The sequence below is a fragment of the Neomonachus schauinslandi genome, chromosome 1, assembly GCF_002201575.2.
Source record: "Neomonachus schauinslandi chromosome 1, ASM220157v2, whole genome shotgun sequence".
Lineage (NCBI taxonomy): Eukaryota > Metazoa > Chordata > Mammalia > Carnivora > Phocidae > Neomonachus > Neomonachus schauinslandi.
Genome location: NC_058403.1, coordinates 192,287,532 through 192,313,720, shown reverse-complemented (window position 1 = coordinate 192,313,720; position 26,189 = coordinate 192,287,532). Strand labels below are relative to the sequence as shown.

Sequence of the window (26,189 nt, the reverse complement as noted above, 5' to 3'; positions counted from 1 at the left end):
TATAGTCTGTCCACAAACCTACCATTAGATATCGGTGGAATCTAGTATGACCCCAAATCTCTTGCTCCAGTCACTCTACAGAAACTAGCAATTCTGCTTGGATTTGTTTGAATATAGGAGTTTCATGAGCACACACACACCTTCTGATCTCTCGTTGGCCATTGCCGATCCAAGTTTTGGAGGCTCATTTAAACGTATGACTCATTTTTGGAGTTAAAATATTAAATATTTTCATGGTTATGAGTTGCTTTCTAAATCTCTCCCTTTTAACTGATGTTCAACATCAGTTAATTTTAATGGTCAGCACATCAAACTTACAGTCATGAAAGACTCTGTGAGCAGTTCTCAGTTAAGGAAAAAATGCTGTATTCTTATTTTAGCCTTTCAGGACATTGGGAAATAAACCCAGGCATTGGTGAACATGGGTGGCCTTTATATAGGACAGAAGATTCCATGAATGGATACAGTCTTCTAACACAGTGTCAGGTTTCTGTCCCTCTGTCTACCCGAAGCCACGGCTGTCATCAGGACTGGCTACATAATTTGCAGCCCTGGTAAAAGAAAATGTAGGGCCCCTTGTTCAACATTAAAAATTTCAAGACAGTGACAACAGAGCATTAAACCAAGAACTGGGCTCCTCTACGGATGGGTTCCTCTGTTAAGACCAAACCTGGGATTGATCTCAAATGTATTAGCTCTGAAAATCAATATTTCCTTTTTTCTACCTGTTCATAAGATGCCTTCGAAAGAGCATTTATGTAAAAAATGTCTTGAGTTATTATAGAGATTTCGGAGGTAGACTGAGTCTTAGGGTTGTGTCTGTTATTGTTCTAGCCAGTATGACACTTGGGTCCACTTGCAGTCATATGAAAGTTCATCTGGCCACTAGAGGAGGCAACTCTTCTACCCGTACCCTGGAAGGGACCCGGATTGGGACCCTTTATAAAACACCAGCCCTATAATCTGGGATTTGAAGCAGCGCAGTGTCTGGGGTTGTTTACACATTGCTGTTGTCTGAAGTTGAAGGTGTTTGTGGGTGGTCCCCCTCTGTTCCCTGTCATTATCAACAAACATGTGTAAGGAAGAAATAACCGGAGATGCGGGCAGGCTTCGGGCAGCTCTGCCTTAATTGGCGAGTTTCGGCTCCGTTTGCAGCATAGGCAGAATGAATTAGGGAGCTGGCCATGCCGCTCCCCAGGCCCTCAGAGCTCCCGCGGGTGTCTCCTCCCCCGAGGAAGAGGCGCTGTCCCTGCTCCCTCCTAAACAAGGCTCAGGGCTGCTGGTTTCCTGACTGTGTTCAGTTCGTTTATTTTCTGAGAATTCCTCCTACCTGCCAGACTCTCTCCACCCCTCTGTCCAATCTCTTCCTTCCTCCATGTTATCACTGGAGGCCTTCCTGGTTCCCTCCCAGGCAGGCGCCATCTTTCCTTCCACCCTCCCCACGGCTCCAGACCCAGGGTCAGACACCCGGAGGGCACTTGGTAGCGTGTCCATCGTTCCGTGGAGCAAGCTGGTGTCACTGGCCACTTGGAAGGTGGCTTTGAGGCCAAGATTCCAAAATATGGAATTGTTCCACAAATACAGATAGGCTGAGAAGAGAGTGAGGCTTTGTCTGTATAATGATGCCTTCACATTATTTGTTAATTTTTTTATCATTGATTAGTATGCAAAATAATCAAGAGCATGGATAAGCAAAAGAGAAAAATTTCAAAGTTGCACTGTAGTCCTATTATCAAAAAAACAAAACCAAACCAAACCTGTAATATTTTTGTGTTTATACTGAAGGTCATCATATCAGGTATATGTGCTTAAAATAAAAAGGTAGATTGTAAGTTCAAGTGTCTTTTAAAATTAACAGTAAGTTGTGATAACCCTTCAGACCCTGAAATAGCCTTCCACAATATTTTAGATGGCTACATAGCATTCCAGCCTCCTCATTGTTGAAAAATATAGCTTGCTTTCCCCTTTTTTTTTGCAATTTTAAACAATGCCATGATACAGATATATGTATTTAAATATATAAACATTGGAGTATTTGCTTAATTAATTCCTTAGAATAAATTTATAGAATTGAAATTGGGTCAAATAATATTTAACTTTCACGTACATGTAAGGCTTTTTATATGTATTAGTTTGTTCACCAATTCAACAAATATTTGAGCATCTGCCTTGGGCTGGGCACCATTAGGGCATTGGGGCATAATGTGAGCAAGACTCATGAAGTCCCTTCTGTGGAGATGTGATGTTCTGGTGTGAGGAGAAAGATAATAACCAAAGTGATTATTAGACCAGAACTGTAGACCCCACTAATAGCAACACTCACACCTCTAGCCGTGATCTCAGTCCTGCCTTTGGAATATCCACCAGGAGTCTCAAGTTTCTGGCATCCATACCCACCTTCCTCAATCCCATCTTCCTCATCTCAGCATACGGCAGTCCCAGACTCTCAAAAGTCAGGCCCCTAAATCTGCCAGCATCCTTGTGTTTTCTCTTTCCTCCTACCTCCAGCAAGTCCTGTCACCTCTGTCTTCCTCAGAACGAGAATCTGACTGTGCCTCATGTCTTCTTCCATGGCACCCTAGGCTGAGCCACCATCCTGTTCCCCAAGCTGTGACAACTGTCTCCTGACTGGTCTCTCTGCTGACACTGTTCTCCACCCCCAGCAACTCCTCATGTATAGTCCATTCCTCACTCAGCAGGCAGAGTGGTGCTGTATCTTTTTAAAACAAAGGTCAGATCATGCCCCTTGTGTGTGTAACATCCTGCAGTGGCTTAGGGTCTTAGACTAATGCCAAAGAGGACCTGCATTACTGGTCACCCCTTCTGTCTCAGACTTCATCTGTTACCTCCCCCTCACCCAGCTCCAGCCACGCTGGACTTGGACCCACAGAACTTGCTCCCCTTCTGGAGGTCTTGGCACTTGTGTTCCCTGTGCTTGGAGGGACCTGCCCAGATAGCCGTGTGACAAGCTCCCTCGCTGCCTCAGGTCTCTGCTCGAGGGCTGCCTCCCCAGCCTCTCTGTTGGAAACTGTAGCCTTGTTATCTTCTTTCCCTATGTCGCAGTCATCCAGGGCACTTGCCCCAGGAATTCTGTTTTGTACTCGGTCATTGAGTGTCTCCCTCTCACATTTGAGGACAAATTCCATGAGGGCCTGGCTCATAACAGGTACTAATATATGTCTGTTGAAGTGATCAAACACAGAAATAAAGAGCTAAGTGTTGTAAAAGAAGATAGCAGAATAAGGTGGCAGAGAGCAACTGGGTGGGGATGGGTTGGCAGTCAGGAAGGGCCTCTCGGAGGAGCCGCCCTCTGAAAGGGGACCAGCATGAGAGAAGGCTGCATTCTGATGCCTTGTCAGAGTCTGGCTGAGGCCATGTCCTGGGTGTTCTGAGGTCACATTCCACATACAAAGCTTCGGGAAGCTACTGGAATGCATTATATAGGCGAGTGGCATGATGTGATGTAAATTTTAAAAAAACTTTCTCTGAGTGCTATGAGGAGAATGGTCATATCAGGTCAGAAGAGAAGCAGAGGGTTCTTCTCTGAGTCTCAGTGCAGGAGAGGGGTGCCCTGGTCCAGGATGATACCATTGGAGGGGGCAAAAAAGTAAATGGGTTTGGAGCATATTCTGGAAATAGACTTGGCAGTGTTTGCTAGTGGATTGAATGAGGGAAATGAGGGAAAGAAATTAAATACTCTTCAGGGGGACTGTGCTAATTTCAATGGTCATATAGGGGGGTGCCCAGGACCGGGTGAGGTTGACTATTCATATATACTATATGAATCTATACCACACAGTATCCGTATATTTTATGAACATACTGTACGTACAGTGCACCATATGACGACATACAAAGGAATGTCAAAGTAGATTAGCCTGGTCATAAAGTTTGATGGACTGGGTGGGATCGTCCTGTTTCTTCCCTAGAAGGGTTTGAATTGTTCTGAAATGTTCATGTTAGCATAGCTCCAGGGAGAAGAGGACCAATCCAGATAGGTTGTAGCACGTCCAAAGTACTCTGGGAAGAAGAAAGATGAGAGCTGGGTTTAGCAAGTAATAGGACTCTTTCTCTATGTAAATAGAAAATGAAAGAAGGAGGAAAATATTGAAGGAGAGGAGTAATGAGTTAAGCTAATAATAATAATAATAATAATAATAATACCTGGTTCTTTGAGGGACAGAAAGTGTCAAAGAGGGATCTTGAAGGGACTAGATGTGTGAAAGGATATTCTAAATCATAAAGAACTATACTAATGCAAATCACTGCTTTTGCAATTTTTTGGGGGGGGGCATACCTTGTTGTAAATAAACAATGGTGGTGATTTCACTACTCATGGTTCTCCGTGAGAGACAGCTTCCAACACTGAAATATCTATTGCCATGATTGTAACTAAATTTGGATTTAGAGAAGGGATTTTGGAAACAGCTATGACACATTTAACATTTAAATTTTACCCTGCTAAGTCAGAATAAGGTTCATTTTTATCTACGAAAACAGTTAAAAAATCTCTCAATTTGTTACATGTGTGAACTGCAGTACTATTAATTAGAACAACTGTGTTCATTTGTAAAGAGCTAGTTATGACTTCTGAAAATCTCTGTAGGTTTATAGAAAAGTGATCACCAGTGTTGTGGGAGAAAGGTCACTGACTTGAAGATTTGAAAAATGATTTTTTTCCATTCATTAAAGATAAGGGAGGGAATCAGAGTGGGAGATGAACCGTGAGAGACGATGGACTCTGAGAAACAAACTGAGGGTTCTAGAGGGGAGGGGGGTGGGGGGATGGGTTAGCCTGATGATGGGTATTGAAGAGGACACGTATTGAATGGAGCACTGGGTGTTATACGTAAACAATGAATCACGGAACACTACATCAAAAACTAATGATGTAATGTGTGGTGATTAACATAACATAATAAAAAAAAAAAGATCCATATGTGGGAAGAAATGAGAGGATCACTAGCGAGCGACTAGGACCACCCCACCTCCGGTCTTGACATATAATCTACAGGTTCTCCTTTATACATGAAGATGAGCTGAGCCGCCCCACTGCTCCCAGGAGTTGCTTACCATATGCAGGGAAGGAAGGGCCTTACATTCACAGGGAAACAGACTTCAAGGAGTTATCATGCTTGAAAAGAGATTCAGAGGACCAGTTTTTGAAAATAAGGGGAATCCCTAAAAAGAATGACCCATAATATTTGTACAGAAAAACAGAAGAGATATGATGTTGCAGGTCTGTGATGGAGCCATGGTGGTTGTTCAAGAGAGGAAAATATTAAGGATGTTGAGTTTTTGGCTTGAGGAATAAGCATCACCAGGGTCTGTTGAGTAGGGAGCCACTGGCTGCAGGGCACTGTGTCCCCTGGCGTACGCTCCTTTACAAGCTACTCATGTAGCTCATCTGTGGGTGTTGGGCTGCCCTGCGTGCATCCTCCTCTTTTGTAGCACCCTGAGTTTGAAACCTTGGCAGGATAAATTGATCAATCTAGGTCTGCTCCCCCTCATAGAGGTTGATGAGATTTCTGTTCAGGACTCTGAGAAGACAGGAGAGAACAGTTGGATGCAGCTGACTGCAACCAGTACCCCGACTCTTCCCGTGGATTCTGAAAGCTATCCAACACAAGCTGGACCAAGTTAGTTTCTGTTGCTTGCAACCAAAGAATGCTGGTGCATCAGCAAGTGAGCGTGTTACTAAGTTCGAGTGTGTGCACCGTCATCACCTTAAGCGTGTCATGTAGTCGGGGGGAGGGATAGGCCCTGGCTCTCTGCGCGTGTGCCTTAGCGTGGGCGCCAGAGTGTGGCTTCTGAAGATGTGTGACTTGGGCCTCTCACAGGTAAAACCTATAAAATTCCTGCTGAAGCGTGCAGAATATAACCGGATGTCTCAAGCTGTATGACTTTCAAGGCCTCAGAGAATTGTAAGCCAGTGGTGTTTGTTGGCAGAGTTCACGGATTTGAATTTCTCAGAGACCTTGAAAATCTTGCAGCCTGAGATTAGGGCTGCACGGCAGTCTGCTAGGGCCACGTGACAAAGCGCCACCGATCGGGTGGCTTGCGACATTGGGGACGGATGGTCTCACAGCAATGGAGGCCGGAAGTCTGAAAAGAGGACCAGAGCGTCCGCAGGGCCACATTCCCCCTGACATCTGGAGGGGATCCCGTCCTAGTGTCCGGCGGCTTGCCAGCATTCTCTACAGCTGCATACCTTCCTTCCTGTCCATGTGATGCTCTCCCCATGCTTCTGCCTTCACGTGAGGTGTCTTTGTCTGGGCGGCTGTCATGAACACCACAGATGGAGTGGCTTCGGCAACCACCTTCTATTTCTCACAGTTCTGGAGGCCAGGAGTCCAAGGTCAGGGTGTGGGCAGATTGCGAGTCTGGGTGAGAGCCCGCTTCCTGGTTCCCAGATGGCAGAAGGTCTGAGGGAGCTCTCCGAGGCCTCTTTTACAGGGCTCTTAAACACCTCCCCAAGGCCCCGCTTTCACATATCACCACACTGGGGATTGTTTCAACATGTGAATTTTGGGGAGATACAAGCATTCCGTCTATAGCATGAGGATACCAGTCATACCAGATTGGGGGGTCGCCCTACTCCACTACAACCCTATCGTAACTAATTCCATCTGCAGTGACCCTCGTACGTAAGGCTGTGAGGTAGTGGGGTGAGCACTTCCGCATATCTCTTTCGAGGGACGCCGTTCAACCTCTAACACTGGTTGAAGCTCCTCACGGTTACAAGGAGTTTCAAGCTCTTCACCATGTACCTGTCCCGGTGAGGACACACCTTCTAAGCCCATTCAGTACCAGCTTCTGTCGTTCATACTAGTTTAAACCTACCCTTTACCGTAGGACCCAGCGAGCCCACTTACGGGTGCGTGCCCCAGAGAAATGAAAATGTACATCCAGAAAAACCTGTCCGTGAGTGTTCATAGGAGTTTTCATTATAATTGCCCAAACTGGAACCAACCCAAATGTCCTTCAGCAGGCGAAAGAATAAACAAATGTCAGTCCTTCCGTACAGTGGAATGAAAAGGAAGGCCTGTGGATACATCTGACAACGTGGATAGATGGATAGTAAGTTGATTATGTTGCTGAAAAGAAACGGTCTTCCAAGGTTACGTACTGTGTGATTTCCTTTGTATGACATTCTCAAAATAAAATCATAGTGATAGAGAACCATCAGTGTTTGCCAGAGGTTAGGAGAGAGGGAAGGATGGAAAGCTCAAGGGCTGGCACCAGGGATTTTGTTTGTGGTGGTGAGACAGCTCTGTATCCTGATTATGGTGGTGATTACAAGAGTTTATTCATGTGATAAAGTTCCATAAAGCTATACAATCAATAAAAATAATGCATGTAAAAACTGATGAACCCCAAATAAAGTCTGTGGTTTAGTATTATCCTTCTTGTCCATTCCCTGATTTCGATAATTGTATGGGACAGATACTATCATTGGGGGAACCTGGGGGAAGCTATGGAAACTCTTCATTACTAGTTTTTGCAACTTGCATGTGTGTCTGTGATTATTTAAAAGTAAAAATATTTTTAAAATGTCCTTAATAGCAGCTAACAATTTCTGAATATTTACTAGTCTCAGGCCCTTTGCTCAGTACCTAACATCTATAATCTCACTTGACCTTCCCAAACAGCCCGGGCTGGTATGTTCTGTTTTCCTCATTTATTGGCGAGGAGACTTTACCAACATTGTACACACAATAACAAGGAACAGGGTTTTGAATACAGGTGGCCTGGCTCCAGAATCTGTTCACTTAACTAGGTTCTTCCTCCCTTATCAGGCTTTGAGATACAAACACCAGTTCAGACCACACTGTGAGTAAACCACGTTGTGGAGCATCTCAGTGGTGTTGCTGAAAGATGTGGGTTTTGCCCTTGGTGTGATGAACATGGCTCTTGCAGACTTTAAAGTGTCTTGTACAAATTTCTTTTCACAACAAAGAAATAAGAATGCATAATAAAAAGTGCTTAATCTATCATAGACATGCATTATTAGAGACCCCCTTGCCATGGGAGCAGCTTGTTGGGAGTAGGGGACTAAGCAGTGTAGGGAAGGGAAAGGAGCCCTTGACATTGAGGTTGTTGAGTTGTGATCTAGGCTCTGATATTTGCTGGTGACCATGAGCAACTTACTTAACCTCTCTGGTCTGTTTTCTTACCTGCAAAACAGAGACCTATGCCCCTTGACTGAGCAGTTGGAAGAGCGTAACGGATTGAATTGTGTTTCCCTAAAGTCCATATGTTGAAGCCCTAACTCCCAGTGTAACTATATTTTCAGATGGGGCTTTTAAAGAGGTAATTAAAATAATTAAATGAAGTCATGCGAGTGGGACCATAATCTGCTATGAGGGCTGTCCTTATACGAGGAGGAAGAGACATAGGGATGCACGCACAGAGAAGAGGCCACATGAGGACACAGCAAGAAGGCACCAAGCAGCAAGCCAACATGAGTGGCCCCAGGAGAATCCAGCCTTGCTCACACATTGATCGAGGATTCCAACCTCCACACCCACAACTGTGTGAAAATACATTTTTGTTACTGAAGCTGCCCAGTCTGTGGTCCTTTGTCACGGCAGCCCCTGACCTGTATTTTCCCACCACCATCAAGCGGCTCTCCAGGTCTCACTGGACACTGATTGGGTGTCCCACAGATTTCACTCTGCTCTCACACTGTCTACAAGAGATAGCCTCAGATCCCTTAGGTTAAGGCTCTGTCCCATAAGACTGCCCACCCCACCCCCACTCCGCTCCGTTCAGACACCAGTTTGCAAGTCCAGGTTGGACCTGTGCTTCTGACCGACTGGCCAGAAAGCAAAGGTTCCCATGACACCTACCTTGGATTCATTTAATTTGCTAGAGTAGTTCACAGGACTCAGAGAAACAGCTTATTTACTAGATTACTGGTTATTATAAAGGATATCACTCAGGAGCAGCCAGATGGAAGAGATGTACAGGGCCAAGTGTGTGGGAAGGGGATGTAGAACTTTCATGCCCCCCACCTCTCTCTCTCTCTCTCTGGGGATGCCACTCTCCCCGCACCTCCATGTGATCACCAACTCAGAAGTGCTCCAAATCTTGTCCTTTTGTGCTTTCATGGAGGATTCATTATATAGGTACACTTAATTAAGTAACTGGCTATTGGTGATTGAACTGGAGGTCTTGGGGGGTGGGAGGGTTGAAGTTCCAATGTTCCAATGTCGGTTGGTTTCCCTGACAACCAGCCCCCATCTTTTGGGGCTTTCCAAAAGATGCCACGTTAACATAAACTCTCAGGTGTGGTTGAAAGGGGCTTGTAATGAAGAACAAAAGGATGCTCCTTTTACCTTGTAGCTCTTATCACATAGGAAATCCCAAGGACTTTAGGAGATCTATGCCAAAAAAAGGCAATAATGAATGAAGATCAAATATATATTTCTTACTATAAGTCACAATATCACACAGCCCTAGCAAACAAATACAGAGGATAACTCAGATAGGATCTGAAAGTGTTAGAAAAGTCTTAAGTGCTGATTGTATATCAGATAAGGAGGGTGGCATGGAAATCTAGCATCTGATTGTGTTCGTAGCAAGTCTGTACCATGCTTTCCCCCAACACACACCTTTTTTAAATTGTCCAAGCCAGTGTGTCTTAAAAATATATTTGAGGAAACAGTAGTTCCACAATGAGACGTGAATAGATGTGCTGATGGGGAACAGGGAAGAGGAGGAATGACAGATTAAATATATTTAAGTAAACTTCTTTGCTGTAGGACTGCCCAGAGCCTTTTAAAGATTTATTTTTTTTTATTTTAGAGAGAGGATGAGTGAGTGCGGGGCAGGGTGGGGTGTTAGAGGGAGAAGGAGGGAGACAATCTCAAGCAGACTCCCCGCTGAGCATGGAGCCCTGGGCGGGGCTTGATTTCACAACCCTGAGATCATGACCTGAACCAAAAATCAGGAGTCAGATGTTCAACCAACTGAGCCACCCAGGTGCCCCTAAAGCAGCAGATTTTAATCAGCAGTGCATAGAATAATCACATATACTTTTAAAAAGTCTGTTTCCATGCCCTGCCCACCTCAAGATTCTGATCCAGTGCAGGCTGCATGATAGACTTTAACACAGGCTTGTTTGACACTGCTGCATTTGAGAGACTAGATGTGACTCTCTGGCTTCTATGTTCCAGAGTTTTCCAGGGCCCACATTTAGATCTTCCTCTAATACGTAACTTTCTAATACCTCTAATACCTAACTTTCATAGTTTCTCCTTCACCAAAAAGTCGTGTTGCCCTTTTTTGCAAGTACGCGGTCATGATGCATAGGACCTCCCTGTCTCATCCTAGAACCCAAGGAAGTGTGTGTAGGTGAGGGTTGCATCTGGAGACCTGATCACACGGCTTGGCCAAGCCTCTTGCAGGAATAACCTTCGAGAGCTTTCCCTCCAAGTCTCAACTGGGCCTGGGCAAAGTATGGACGCTGCCAGACTGGATTGAAAAAGTGTTAAAATTGTGCTCTGTGCATGGTGTTTCTTGTGTGGGAGTTACATGGAGCTGAGCTGGGGTTTTGAGTCATGTGACATTTCTAACTGTTGACCATTTTTCAGACTGTATGTCTGTTTTAGGAAGTTATTTGAAAGATCATTGTTAAGCAGCTTTGAAATGACTCTCTCTAAATTCTCGGCACCCCCTAGCAGGGTGGTCTTTTGTCTTTGTCCTCAAGATCCTCAGGACGCTACTTTGACTCCAAACATTCAGCAGTGAAGTCAGTTTTCATCTAACGTGCCGACCAGAAGAGGCCATTTTATTCAGTTTGTATGCCTGCTTCTATGCTCAAAGGAGAAGTGTCCATAAAACTAGAAGTGTGGAAGGTTGAAGCCTGGGACACATAGCCATCGTTCTTTTCTCTAACTTGGTACCAGAAAAGGGATAGAATACTCAGAAGAATCTTTGCAGACTTGGACCAGAATTACGGTCTTAGGGAAGGTTGTATTTAAAACATGGTGCTACCCTGAAAATGACATTCAGATTTTGGGAGGGGGGGGAAGGAGAAGAATCCAAAAAAAAAAAAAAAAAAATCGGTGCCTATTGCAGAATTCCATATGGGAGTTGTGTGGCATTTTCTTTTTTAAATAAATGAATTTCAGCACACAGAATGTTAGAGGAGTGTTTGTGTTTTATCTCTTTTTAAAAGATCAGGCATCGTATTAACTTACTCCTAGTGCTGTAACATATTCTCGGGAGGAGCACATTCAAAGGACAGGTTAAAAGAAAGTATGCTGGTGTCCTCATGGTCTTGTCCCGTTGTTGAGATCACTCCAGCAGCCTGCTCCCTCTCCCAGCTGGCCTCCTTCCCCTTCCTCTGCTCTCCTTGGGGAGCGGGGAGCGGAGCAGGCTCACAGCCTGACAACCTGTGGAGCTGATAAAAGCTCCACAAAGCTCCGTAAAGCGCTGCTCCCGTTGGAGAAGAATCTCTGTTTTTCTTTAATGGCTGAACATGTCCCGGCAGGGACACCTTTGACCTAGGCGGACTGCAAGGCCACCTTTGACCTAGGCGGACTGCAAGGCCCTTCTCCAGATGGATCCCGGAGACCCTCTCCTAGACTGCCAATACTTTAATCACCGTTCTGGTGACTTGTCATCGTAGCTCACCTGGAAGTAGAAGCAGCCCAAAGACGTGGTACCAACAGAGAAAGAGGACAGATTGACTTTGTGCAGGTGAAGTCAGGGGCAGCCCAGAGAGGGCTTGAGCCCCAAATAATGGACCTACTTCTGCTCCTGCCTTTATTAGATTTGTGAAGAGCATTTTCCAGAAGTCAGATGATTAGCATATTTTGCTCTTTTTCTCTACCTGATGGTAATAATGATGTTCTTCCTAAAGTCCCTTTAATTTCAATTAGAGGTGAGTAGAGATTAAATTAAATGCATCCACCCTACTGCCTACCAGGCAGAGGAGCAGATAACCTCCAGGGCACTGGGAAGATGCCCTGACAACCGGGGAGGGCAACCAAGTGCAGGAAGGGATCGGGTCAGCTAATCTGATCAGCGCGAGAAAACCTGGTTTTTGAGCCAGCTGAAATGACTGGCACGCCAGCAGCAGCTAGGACATGCGAGCAACCATTGCCTTCCTCAGACCAACAGTCTGTGTGCCGAAGCCGGACCCCGGCACCCCCTGGGGGCGCTGGCAGACACCGGGAGGGGTTGCAGTGAACTGCTGTGAACATACACTGTCTCTGTGGCTGGACATGAAGACGAGCAGCGTGTGTGACCTGCACAGGTGGATACAAATAAGGAACATGATGAGACTGTCCCCAGTAAGTAGATCAAAGCAGCAGGACTTAGCATAGTTGATGTTCGGTTGATCTGTGACTTGGAGACATGGGATTTCTTATAATGTACATGCTTATTAATTTGCATTTGTACTTGTCAGGTAGACTGCACATTTGTAAAGAGGCATTTTCCTTCAGAAAAACAACTGGGGTATTTATAGGAGTTGTATCTTCAATCTTATAATGACAGTGAATTAAAAAAAAAAATTCCTTTATTCACATGTCAGAAAATTCTTTGTTGGAGAGATTTCTTCTGCTATTTTGTTCACCTTGCCAGTGACTGAATCTTAAATTTCCTGGAATGAGAGCATGCCTGGGGTCTATAAAGCTTTCTGTTGACCTCATGTCCTGTGACTGAGGATCCATGAGCCCATTTCCTGTGGATTACTGCAGGTTTGCTTTCCAGGGTGTGGATGGCCCTAGGCCTCTGTCACCTGTTTGGTGAAGTCTGTGCTCTGGTTTACTCTCATGGCCCCCCTTGCTGCTGATCTGGGAGTCCCTGGGAAAGGCTTCTTGTTCTATATTATGTCATTCTGTCTTAGCTCTGAGTCTTAAAGCCTCTTGAGCCTTAACAGCCTCTAATTAATAACTTACTGAAAACAGTTCTGAATGTTGCCTACACGTTCCTACCAGGTCTGGCTCCTTCCTGTCTCTCCAGGTTTATGTTTCTTTTCCCTCGCTGTGCTCAGTGACCTTAATACAGTCATTTATGTGTGCTCTGTTTCTTCCTCCCACAGGACCTTGGCACACGCTCTTTCTCTACCTATAGCTCTCATGTCCTAGTCTCCTTGCCTTTGCCTACTTAATCTCTGGGCCCTCCCTCAGTGCTCATATGCTGTACTATCAAACTACCGAGAGCCTTTCCTTGATTGCTCTTGTTACTCTTGCACGTATCTGTGTACTCATCGATTGCAGTCTGTACACCAGATCTGCTCTTGCTTAATTGATCAAGTATAGTATGTGACATTTCATGGGTTCTTAATCAGTATTTGGTGACTCACTGAATGCATATAAACCAACAGCAGGCTAAGGATGTTGAGATAAAATGTGTACCGTGGGGAAAGGGAAGAAGAGTCTGTAATAAGAAAGATGTGGGGTCAATACAGTCAGACTTCATTTTACGCAGTACAGATGGAGGTTAGATCAAATGGATGCCCTTGGAGGCCCCTTCCAGTCCTGACGTAGTGGAATTTGAGTTCTCTCTATGGTCCTGGCCAAGCACAGAGCCTACCCTAGTTAAGCATGCCAATCCTGCCCCTTTCATAAAATTCATCTTCTAGCTCCATCTTTTATTTTCTTACCATTGTTGCCTATTCCTGGAGTAAATTCCTGACCTGTGTCTAGGAAGTACTTCACCACCTTATTTCCTTGTCCTTTGCCCACCATGAGATTCACACCACATTTTATGCCCTTCATGAGCTTCTCCAGTAACTTTTGCTTCTCTGACTCTTCAGTCAGCCCATTTTGGCTTTTTCTTGTGTCTCCTTCCCTCTGTTACCCAAGGAAAACACGGAGGCTGTAGAGTGTGAGTGGTTAAGAACAGGGGTTTTATTGGGCTCCTTGGAAAAATGGCCGATTCTAGGTCAGGGCAGGAAATGAACAAGATGATCCTGAAGATATCAACTCCTGTAAAAGGACTTGGTTGCAACCCTAAAGGGAAGCGGCTCCCACTGGCCAAAGATGGGGAAAATTGAGCATCTCTTCCTAAAAAATTACCAAGATTGAAACACATGATGTATGCTACAGTCCATGCTGATGACAAAAATATGAGGCAGCAAAACCACAAGTTCATAATGATACTCAAAAAAGAGGGAGGGAACCCCTTATTGGTCACCTTTGGACCAATCTTTATTTATTTATTTATTTTTTAAAGATTTTATTCATTTGACAGAGAGAGAGCACAAGTAGGCAGAGCGGCAGGCAGAGAGAGAGGGAGAAGCAGGTTCTCCCCTGAGCAGGGAGCCAGACGTGGGGCTCGATCCCAGGACGCTGGGATCATGACCTGAGCCGAAGGCAGCGGCTTAACCGACTGAGCCACCCAGGCGCCCGGACCAATCTTTATTTTGAAGACCAATAAATGAATGAAGAACAGCAAGCATTTATCCAAATTTCCTCTGCAAATGGTTCCTCAGTCAGCTCAATGGTGCAAGAAGGGAAGCTTCTCTTTCTAGAAATTTCTAGAAAGTTTTAATCTAATAAATGATGAGTATTGATAGAATTAAAATATGACCCCTAATGAATTAATGAATCTAGGCATTGAGCATCAATGGCTGTCAACATCACAAGAAGACTCCAGACATTTGTCTGAGAGAAAACAACAGCATAAATGAAGTAAATATATCCATTCATCCATAAGTAGTCAGCCCCGAATCTGATCAAGCCCTAAATCTAACCATCAATTTACTAATGTGTAGTGGACAGAGGAACATGTTAAATGACACCTCAGAATGGCAATTAGTAAAATTTGGATTCTGAGATACTCTTCATAACAAACAACTTGGTTTCTTCAATGAAAAATTGTGAGAAAATAATGAAGGAAAAACCCTAGAATGAGAGATTTGAGACCCCTCAACAAAGCACAATATGGGGACTTTATTTGAATCCTGATTCAGACTATGGCTGTGATTGACATAATGTGTAATGACTATTATGCTTTTGGTTTTAAAAGTCTTTTTCTTTCAGAGACACATATTATATTGACATGTTCACAGATGAAATAATGTGATGCCGTGCTTCAAAATAATCTGGATGAAAGTGTGTTAGTTATCTATTGTTGTAGAACAAATTACCCCAAAATGTAACAGCTTAAAATGAGAAACACTATTTCACAGTTTCTGAGGGTCAGGAACCCAGGAATGGCTTGCTTGGATGGTTCTGGGTCAGGGTCTCTCATAATGTTGCATGCAGGATGCTGGCTGAGGGCTGCAATCATCTGAAGGCTTGACTAGGATGGAAGATCTACTTGTAAGCTCCTTTATGTGGCTGTTGGGAAGAGATCCCAGTTCTTTATAGCTATTGGTTGGAAGCTTTAGTGTCTTGCCATGTAGGCAGCTCCATAGGGCTGTTCCCATCAAAGTGGTTGGCCTCCCTGCAGTGAATTATCCAATAGAGATTGGGAAAGCAACCATAATGGAAGCCACAGTGTCATTTACAACCTAACCTTGCAAGTGGCATATCATCACTGCTGTATTCTCTTGGTCACAGAGTCTAACTCTGGATCACAGAGCAGCGGCCCTGGGCAGGCCCCACAGAAGGGTATGACTGTCAGGAGGGGAGGATCATTGGAGGCCATCTTGGAGGCTGGCTCCCATAAGGGAGATGGAAGAGGGTGGTGGTGGGATGTTGATAAAATAAGATTCACCAGGAGTTGGTAACTGAAATTTTCTATAACAAAAAGGGTTTTTTTTGGGGGGGGTGGGTGACAATATATATTTTAAAGACAGGATGCTTGGATTTAAATTTCAGCCCTACCATTCATTAGCTGTGAGATCTTATCAAGTGATGTGAACCATCTGAATCTGTTTCTCCATTTATAAAATGAGAGTAATGGAATGCCGTATCTTTTAGGCTTGTTGTAAGGCTTGAAGGACACGCTACTTGTGAGTGCTCAAGCCAAGGCTGGTGCATAGAAAGCACCCAATAAATACTAGTTATCGCAGTGTTATCTTTTCTTCTGTCTCGGGCATTCTTTCTACTAGACCTCAAACCATCCACAGGACCACCTATTTTCTAGAAATCCTTTACTCTAACTTTTAAGAGGCATATTGTGATTTTCACTTGGAAAAGCTGCCGTTTGTTTCTTATCTCCTCTCTACATGTGTTTGCCTCTCTGTATGCTGCAGAGTAAAGCCCCTTGCTCACCGTGGAAGTGTGTGTGTGTGTTTGGACACGTCTTTGCTTCCCCAGCTGTGTCAGCACATTGAGAATGTGGACTAAGCCAGTGAAGGACTGCACCTCGCCCACAAGCTGCTCATACATCAGTTCTTCTCTGTCCTGAATCCCCTCCTTCCTCCCCTCAGTGAAATCCCTCTGTCTATATCAAACCCATTCAATGAAGTTTAGGTGGGACTTTCCTCAGCTCTTGCTACTACAACCTCAAGTTCAAAAACGGGCACATGGTCCAGACCTGGGTAAGCCAACGGTCCCATTCCCTGGCCACCTGATTGGCTCAGGCCCAAACACATACCTAGGCTGGGCTAATCGGAGTGTTTCTGGGAACTTTTCTGATAGACACATTGTGGAAATTGGTCTGGTGTGGAGGTGCCAATTTAGCAAAACAAACGAACAAATAGGGCACCCGCTTAACTTTGAATTTCAGGTCAGCATTGGAAACATTTTCAGCATGTTTGCTTATCCGAAGTTCAAAGTTGATTGGGCATTCTGATATTATCTGGCAGGCTTAGCTCTGGCCCCTGGGCCGTCTGCGCCAGGTACGTGTGACACCGGTGATGGAGGCAGCTGTGTGGTCAGGAGCCTGCTGGCAGAATGAAGCCAAGTGGTTCCAGGCGAGAGACACACAGAGGCCCTGCCTGGAATGCATCATTGAGCCCTTGCTCCCAGTTGTCCCCTGGTAGGAGCCAGTGACTTCCCTTTTGCTATAGATAGACTTGTAGGGGTCTTCTGTTTTTGTTTTCAGAATTTCAATCTGGGTACTTAACTAGCCTCGAAATACAGTGCCAGTGCTGCCCTGCTAGTGATGCTGAACCTTTGCTGACTGCTTGACATATGTGCTGGACTGTATTAAGCACTTGGTCTATGTTATCTCATTAAATTCTCATCGTAACCCTGCATGGTATAAATGAAGACATCATTGACCTAGTAACTTTCTGTGACATTGTGAGACTGGTATTACTATACACATATGCACTGTGACACTGTGATCTGTGTACATTGATGTTTACCGTAGTAATGTCTGAAACAATAAGACACTGAAAAACTGAACTTCCATCAGTAGGGGACTGGTCAAATGTTGATACATCCCTTAAAAAAAAAATTGTAATGCCGTACAGGGTATTTGTTTATTCACAGACTTGAATGAGAATGGATTCTTCCATTCAGACAATTAAATTTGATAGCCATATGTAATTAATTTGGCAAAATACAGAGATCACTGAAACAAATATTTTTTAATTGAGTACAAGTTTTGTAAAACTACGCAAATCTTCCAAGCGATTATACAGAAAAAGTCTCCTGGGGTCCCACGTCCTTGCCAGGCTGTCCCAGAAATGAGTGTTGCTGTCACTGAGTGGGCGAGTGGGGGGTGGGTCAAGGCACATGCATCACCGCCCCTTCCTCCCTGCCCTGGACCATGACTCCAGATGTGTGTTCTCGGCATCCACCACCTTCCACTCTGGGCTGTAGCTTTGCATCTGTGTCCTCCTGACCCTGACCATGAGGGGAAGGCTTGATGAAGAAGAGCCCTCCAGATCCCCAGGGCTGCCTCTGCATTCCGTTCTCCCTGGATGCTGACTCTAAATACTCATCTCTTCAGAGTCAGAGCTTCCACAGAGCTTGGCATGGTGCTTGGAATGAACTAAAATTGTGACTTCTGTCTGTTCTTGCACACTGAAACTGATGAAAGCATTCTTCCTCCAAGAAGCAGATTTGAATCAAATCAAGGTTTTCATAAAGTTTATAGAGGATGAACTTGGACCTTCAGAAATGTCCAAAAGATGTGAAGGGTGAGGCCTACCGTGGATACACACACCGTTGCACGGAGTTGGGACACAAAGCAGGCATTTCTGTCCAAGTAGCATTTGGGCTGTGGCTTTGCTCAGTCTCTCCAAGAGGCCCAGAGCAGGTTCCCTCTGATGCTTGATGGGGAGGACAGTGAACGCACAGGATCTAGCCGCGAGTTGTCCGGGACACAGCCCTGCCCCACTGTGGACGGCTTTGGTGGAGGCTCCTGTCCTACCATAGGTACTTTCCCATCGTAGACACTCGCCGGCTCTGGGCTCATCACTACCATCTCACCTGGTAGAAGTAGCACTTTTGCCATCAAAATGATGTCGTCACTAACGTGACTACCTGGTGTGAAACAGTGTTCATCGTTCACGTCCAGGAGATCTCTCCGGTCTCCAATTTGGCATTAGCATGAAACAGTGCCATCAAAATGATGTCAACACTAACGTGATTACCCGGTGTGAAACAGTGTTCATCGTTCACGTCCAGGAGATCTCTCCGGTCTCCAATTTGGCATTAGCATGAAACAGCTCCTACCTTCAGACACTTCAATTTGTTGTAGAGGACATGAAGGAGAAACCAGGCCTGGCTCAGCCAAGGTTCTGTCAGTGTCTGTACTTTCTCCCCCAAATTGCAAACATCTGGGCCTGCTGTTTAATACCACCAGCCTCTTGGGCCATTCCGTTTTCATGTTTGAGAAACACCATGTCATTGTCTACTTTCCCCACTGGAATCGAATGATGGTCTGATGCACCGGAGCCTGATTTGGGGGTAGCAATGCCCCAAGGTGTGTGCCTTTCCTGTAAACTCTATTGACTGGGCACTGCCCTAGGTCCCTGGTGTGTGTGTACCCCCAAAAGATGCAGTATAGTTCAGCCAGGGGATTTCTCAGACTGAACTGGAGCCCAGGAGGGTCATCCAGCATTGGGGTTCCAGGGGTGTGGTCAGGAGGAATTATATCCATATTTATACTAAATCATCTTGTGGCCTAGCATCTATCCTAGTTGGGTCAGAAGACAAGTATGGATGCCTTCTGGGTCTCTGGCCAATGGGCTTCTGCACTTTGTGTTTGCAGCTCAGCGGCAAAGGGGGGGTCACGGGGATTTCAGGGGGGTCTAACGTCAGAATGAGACAGACACCGCTTGTCTGTTTGGGCTGACTTAATGGACACGAGCCATGTCTGTCTTTGAGAAGACAAGTGGGAGCGTGTCTATTACTAATAGAGCTGACTGGGGGGGTCCTGTACAGGGTACCCTCACTTGTAGCTTCTGAATTTTAGTTTGTCAATAAACATGTCCTTTTAGGGCGCCTGGGTGGCTCAGTTGGTTGGGCAACTGCCTTCAGCTCAGGTCATGATCCTGGAGTCCCGGGATCGAGTCCCGCATCGGGCTCCCTGCTCAGCGGGGAGTCTGCTTCTCCCTCTCCCGCTCCCCCCTCTCGTGCTCACTCTCTCTCTCTCTCAAATAAATAAATAAAATCTTTAAAAAAAAAAATGTCCTTTTAGCCACCAGACAGCACAGTGCTAAGTAGCTAATAAAGTCAAGCGTGTCTGATGAAGGCCCGCAGTGTTCCCCAGGATTCTGGGCTCCCGGCCATGGTGAGGGCTGGGTGTGAACAGGCAGCGAGGCACACTGGGTGCACGCACACTTCCCATACCTGCTCTGCTCACATGCATGATCCTATTCCAGGGGACTTCGTTTACAGGTCACACATTCAAAAGTAAAATTATTACGAATTTCAAGACAGGGACAGCGAAGCATTAAACCAAGCACGGGGTCCTTCTGAGCATGGAGCCCTGGGTGACTGCACAGGTCACACGCCCAGGAAGCCAGCCCTGAATGGGACTGCAGCTTTGCACATGACCCCTCAGACTCTGTACACCCCCGCAGGCTGGGCTGGATCAAGGATGTGCAGAGCTGTGCTCTGAGTGTTGGGAGGGGCTGTGTGGCACAGGGGTTCAGGTATGGGACTCAGCATTTGGAGACTCCCTTTTCTTGTACTTGCTCGGCCACCTTGGGCAAACATTTCACTGTTCGGACACTCCATTTGCCCATATGTCAAAACCAGGAACCTGATGGTACCCTTTAAGGATGTTAAGACCAGGCGAGGTGATGCATGAAAGACACACAGTGCCCGGCATACAGTTGTCCTTCAGCCAGTGTTGGCCGCCACTGGAGGACTTGGGTGAGAATTTCTGAAAGCCTTCCCATGGCCGAGATGCTGCCGTGACCCTCCTCCATAGCTGGTGGACGTAAAATTCAGGTCTGCCGAATGCCGGTGACCTGGATGGGGATCGTCGACTGGGGACCTTTCGCCTCCCCCCTAAAGCCTCCTAGCCAGGACCACCAGCTCTGTGGATGGGGGATGGTTTTGTTTCCCAATGTCCACTTTTCCCTTTAGTCCCTTGCTTTTAATTGGGAGGACTCAAGCATTTGTTATAATTATGTTGACAGGAGAAAACATGATTGCTGTTATCACAGAGAGCACTATCAGTGTGGAGTCAACTAAATCAAATGCTGGTGGAGGGAGAGGGTTATTTCTCCAGGACCCTCTGCTGGCCTGGACGTTGTGACTGTTTCGCAGAGATAAGCAGCCGAGCTGTGCCACGCCTGCTGGCGCTCCCGGGTCTCTCCCCAGGCATTAAGCTGCACTAATTGCTTTGGAAGCGAGGCCTTTTCCTGGGCAGCAGTGTATGCTGGCTGAGTGCATGAAGCAAAGATAAAAAAGCCACCCTCCTCCTCCTTTACTGAAATTTAATAATAAAATGGAACTGTCACCATTTCCAATAAATTGTTTATTTTAATTTAGAAAAAAAAAAATAATGGAAACTGGCCACCTCCTGGCGCACTGTTGTGGCGTGTCTTCCTGGCTTGGGCAGTCTTGAACCTTCTGTTCTCTGGAGCAGGCTCTGGAAGGCACTCGGGTCTCAACCACGTGTCTTTTTCCATGTAATAAAATCTGGCCCTCACAGGGCAAAAGAAGTCATTTCCCAAGGCCTATATTAGATTGTAAAGCTGCAAACGGGGAAGTTGGCATAGAAGGTATTTAAGGTATAAAGTTTTGTAGGACTTTTTTTTCATATATTTATTTTAGTGAATATGAAATGGAGATAGTCTCCCATTCTTCTGTCATCACTGTTCTTTCAGATGTTCTTTCCTGTACTCTCAGCGAGAGGTCAGCCCAATACCCCTTGTGTTAGGAGAGAGCTGAAGGCCCAGATGTAGGCAGTGGCTTACTCACGTGTTGAGAGAGGGTGGGGGGAAGCGTGGAAGTTGGAATTCAGGCTGCCTGGCTTCTGCCCGCTGCACCGAGGCACTGATGGGCCCTCACTCTCCTCCCACTATGTAGCAGCGTTCCCATGCCCATTGCACAGGGAGCAAAACTGAGGCTGGAGAGCCAAAGCTACCTGCTTCAGGGTCTCATAGCTGGTAAATAGCATAGCCAGAAACTAGGACTCAGTCTCCTGAATTTTAGTTCAGTTTTTTTTTTTTTTCTTCCAGAGTCCATGGAGTCTGAATAGCAATTGCTTACATACAACAGTTATAATGTGATGGCATTAAATATTACACATTTTGAATCTGGGGCTCCTGGGTGGCTCAGATGGTTAAGCATCTGCCTTCGGCTCAGGTCATGATCCCAGGGTCCTGGGATCGAACCCCACATCGGGCTCCTGGCTCAGTGAGGAGCCTGCTTCTCCCTCTCCTTCTGCCTCTCTCCCTGCTCATGCTTTCTCTCTCTCTCTGTATCTCTGTGTCTCAAATGAATAAATAAAATCTTAAAAAAAAAATTTGAATCTTAGAGCAACCACAACTGAGAGTAGAGAAGAAGAAATCTGTATTGATGAAGAGGCTGCAGAGTGGTGGGCCAGGCCCCTTCCTTCTCTTACAGACACTACCCTTGGAGTACACATGCTTAGGATTCCTCCTTAGCAAATTACTCCGTGTCATGAGCAGTGAAAGCAGTGGGCGTTAAATCCATGCGCACCAGGAGTGTGCCGTGAAGCGCCTTACTCTGTCTGGCACGAGCACTCATACGACGAGTAAACCACTCCATGTGATACAGTGATTAGAAAGGGGAGGAGGGGGATGGAGGAGATGTAGGGGATCGTTATAATCCAGGGGCGGGGCTTTGGAGGCATTGTTCTGGCCAGGGTCCTTGTGATGGTTGTGGTCATCAAGGTCCTTTCCTTTCAATTAAGTGGCCCAAATCCAGCTAGATCTGGTCAGGCAAAGGAGCAAATTTATTGGCTCGCTTATCTGAAAAAGCTAGGCATGCCTGGTTCTAGGAGCTCAAGCCATGCTGTCATGGTTCTATCTTGCCCCCTCCATTATGTGCCCGGTTCTCCTTGGCCGTTACCTTTATTCAGGGGAGAGCTTCCTGCCCAGTGGCTCGATGGCTGTTGGCAGCCCCAGGCTTCTTCCCTACCTCTCGGTAATCTCAGTAGAGACAAAGTTTTCTTCCCCACATTTCAGTAGAGGCCCAGGGATTGGGTCATATGCCCATGCCTGATGGTACCTAGTAGAATTTGGGATGGAATTCACAAATTGGTCAAGCCTGATAGATGGGCTCACCCCTTCATCTGGGAAGGAGGAAGAGAGAAGTTAGCCTCACCCAAACCATATGAATTAGGAGGCGGTGGGGGAGAAGGAAAATCAGAAGGGGGATGGGTGTTGAACAGGCAAAACCAAACACATTCACTGAGTACAAGCCTTAGAGTTTCCTCTGACTCACCCTTGATCAGTGGCTTGGTAAGGGGGAAGGACCCTTTTAGCCCAAGTGTCTCCAGGTGAGTTCTGTCCAATAGACCTTTATGCGATGATGGAGGTGTACTTTGATCTTCACCTTCCAGTGCAGTAGCCACTGGCCACAGGGGGCTACTGAGCACTTGAAATGTGCCTGGGGAATGAAGCAATTGAGTTTTTCATTTTATGTAATTTTAATTAAATTTACTGTCAGTGGCTAAATTTAGCTCATGACTGCCATGGTGGACAGAGCAGCTCTTGGTGGGGCCACATCACTGGGGATGATTCCCTGGAAGGCAAGGCCCTGGTTTTGTGTAAGACAAGAGGTGGGCTGAGGGTTAAACGCAGGCTGGAAGAGCAGATTAGGTCCAGGTGTGGCATAGGAGAAAATGGAGTCTGGACATGAGAGGAGAGGGAAAGAAACAGAGAGAGTGTCCTTCATCTGAGATGTCATTTGGAACCCCTTAACCTGGGGACATATTTTTCCCACGTAATATGGGGACCAGAATTGTCCCAGGAAGAAATAAAATCAGAACTGACCTTGTTATGAAATCGAGTTGAGGGGAACTCCATGGCATGTTATTGCATTTTCCTCTAAATGTCCAGCAATAAAAGCAACCATTGCCTGGAGCAGTCTTTCTGCACATGACACATGGATGAAAAGGAAATGCAGCCACACATGGATTAAAAGACAAACTAAATGGGGTTGCTATGTTATTAAAAAAAAATACTGTTTAAACTTGTGTAGCTGAGCACAATTAAATGCAGTTGACAGAAATGACATCAGATGAATAGAACGAACTTGTCAAGGCAGGGTCTGGTCACAGCAATGTGAACTTGGGACCTGTTAAAGTCCAGCCTCTGCAGGCTGCGTGATGGGCATGTCACAATGTCCTGTAGGGTGTGTAGGATCTGTCCTGAGGTGCCTGCGGAGCCTAACTAAGTCCTTCCTGGTGGCCGTTACTCACCTGCGAGTCAGGTCTCCAAGGGCAGTGATTCTTGGAGAAGGCAGACTGATCTGTTTTGATCCCCTCCTGCCCACGTGCAGCCAGGACACCTGGGCTTCTTCAGATTTAGTTAACTGTCTGGATTTGTTCACTGGGTGCTCGAGAAGGACATGCCATGTGCTCAGCATCCTGCTGGGCCTTGGACATTCAGCAGGAAGAACAGAGAAGCGCAAAGCTTGGTTTCTGGCCGTGTGGTTTGCCACAGCAAGTCCCTGGCCCTCAGCATTTCTCTCCCCCACTATGCAAGCCTGTAGACTCAGATAGTCACCTGTAGACTCTGCTGTAGCCCAGGTGTAGAGATTAAGAGCTCCTGGCCAGTGCCTGGCATACAAAGTACTAAAAAACAAACAAACAAAGTAGCAGGTGTATAGCAGAAAAAGGGAGGCATTAGAATGGGTGAAGCAGACCTGGGGTGGAACCTGGGCCGGGCAGCTAGGAGGTGTGCGAATTGCGGTGCAGTGCTGAGCCTCACTCTTCCCATCTGCAAAGTGGGTTGATGGAACCTTACAGGGTTGTTGTGAGGACACAATTGCATGATATTTGCTAAGGACCTAACATGAAGCAGTTTTCCATAACCATGGCTGCTCTGGTGAGCATGAGGGCATGATTGCTGTGAGGGAGGGATGGACCCAAGAAGGGATCTTGTGGGCTACATGAATATTCCCAGGGTGAGCAGCCAACTTCAAATCCAATCTTGATTCACGTTAGGTCTGGTTGTCTTTAAAGCTGAATCACTGTGAGGAGCCCACCAAAATTTTCCAGTCCAGTTTGCCAGCAAACCTGTAGCCCACCCCCACAACCAGTGGCCCCTGCTGCTTCCTGGAGGGGGCCCAGGGAGAAGAGCATCTTAGAACCATTGGCCACGTCCTAGGATTGATCTCTCTGATCTATTCTTATTCCGCAATCAGTTATAGAGTTCTAAGGCAGACACATCATGAGTAGGTGTCACCATGCTGATGGAATGTTTGGGGTGTTGATGGGCCCCAGGGTATGGCAGAGAAAGAAAGCCATTCCTCAGCCGGGAAATCACTAGCCAACATTTTCAATGAGCACACCCTTCCTGCCCCTCTCCCTCCTTGTGACTCCTCCGTCCAGTTTCTCCAGCAGACAAGGGTGTGGATGCCTTTGAGGAGAGAGTAATTCATTTCAGTAGAAAAGAAGTGGTTTTGGAACAGGGCAGTTGGAAAATAATGCCAAGCAGCTGTGCCACTGTGGACACGAGCTTTGAGTCAGTGGACATCCCACCGGCTCATGTGTCCCTGGGCACATGCCTGGACCCACTCTTGCATCTTTGTTGAGAAGCAGAAACATAATGGGCTCCACAGTTACTTCTCTTTGCTGCCTTTACTCTCCAGCTGATGCTGGGCTTCTGTGGAACCAACATAGGCAGATGGGCCTTGGGGATGTCTCTGAAGAGATTTGTTCCCATTTTGCATATTCCTTGAGGCTCTTCTGATTTCTGGCCTGTGTCCCCCTTGCCGTAATCACAAGTCTTACCTTGTGATCCAGTCTTTATCCTTCTCTTTGGAGGTGGTTTGGGCACCTTTTGTGTATCAGATATGTCGTCATCAAGGGAGAGAGAGTAGGCCACCGGACATGCCTGGTCTCCAGAATGTCACAGTCTTGGGTGGGGGCAGAATTTAACTGGCAGTTCTATACCCAGAGTGCTAAGTGCAAGGTGGGTCTGAGCATGGGAGGCAGCATAGGGTCCTAAGGAAGCATTCTGAAGCAGTCTCAGAGATGGGGGTCTGCGAAGTTTCCCTAGGCCAGAAGGGGGTGATGTCCAAACTGAGATCCCAAAAGTAGGTGAGAGGAAAATGTGGTGGGAGAGCCAGGAAATGGATGGAGGGTGGGTTCCCAGTGGAGGAGAGCATGTGCAGAGTCCTAGAAGTGATCAGGAGTGGGAAATTTGAGGGTAGAAGGGGACAGGGTGGGTCATGGGAGCTGAAAGGAAAGTAAGAACTTCAGATAAATTAAGTACTTTCCACCAGAATTCAATGAATTTTTCCCCTAGAATGTAATCAAAGCTGAAAATGCGTATGGAAGGTAAATTTTATATTGAATAGGTTCTTATGTTTTGAATTCTGAAGGATGGAAACACATTATGACCATTTTGGTCCCAGACTCATTGGTCTTAGTGTGCACCTGTTCATTGGAGGTTGGTGTTTCATGTAACAGTTCGGATGCTAATGAATTCTCTGCTTTGTTGTTCCAGCACTTCCGGGAGCATCTGGACAAACTTTTTGCCAAAGGAATTGGAATGCTGGATATAGCTCTGAACGAGGCCTTCAACATTCTCAGTGACGTAAGCTCCTCTTTAATTTACCTTTCTTATGTCCAGAAGAAGAAATGGAATTTTATTTTATTTTTTATTTATTTTTTTAGTCTTTCTTCTTTCTTTCTTTCTTTCTTTCTTTCTTTCTTTCTTTCTTTCTTTC

General features: G+C 46.0%; 1 protein-coding gene across 1 annotated transcript in view; it reads left to right on the top strand.

The window, feature by feature from the left end:
* CACNA2D3 (calcium voltage-gated channel auxiliary subunit alpha2delta 3) overlaps positions 1-26,189 on the top strand; it is an 856,949-nt gene that overhangs the window by 420,240 nt on the left and 410,520 nt on the right. Inside the window, exon 10 of the mRNA XM_021694907.1 lies at positions 25,967-26,056. Within this exon, the coding sequence (XP_021550582.1) occupies positions 25,967-26,056 (90 nt within the window). The remainder of the gene's footprint in view (positions 1-25,966; positions 26,057-26,189) is intronic.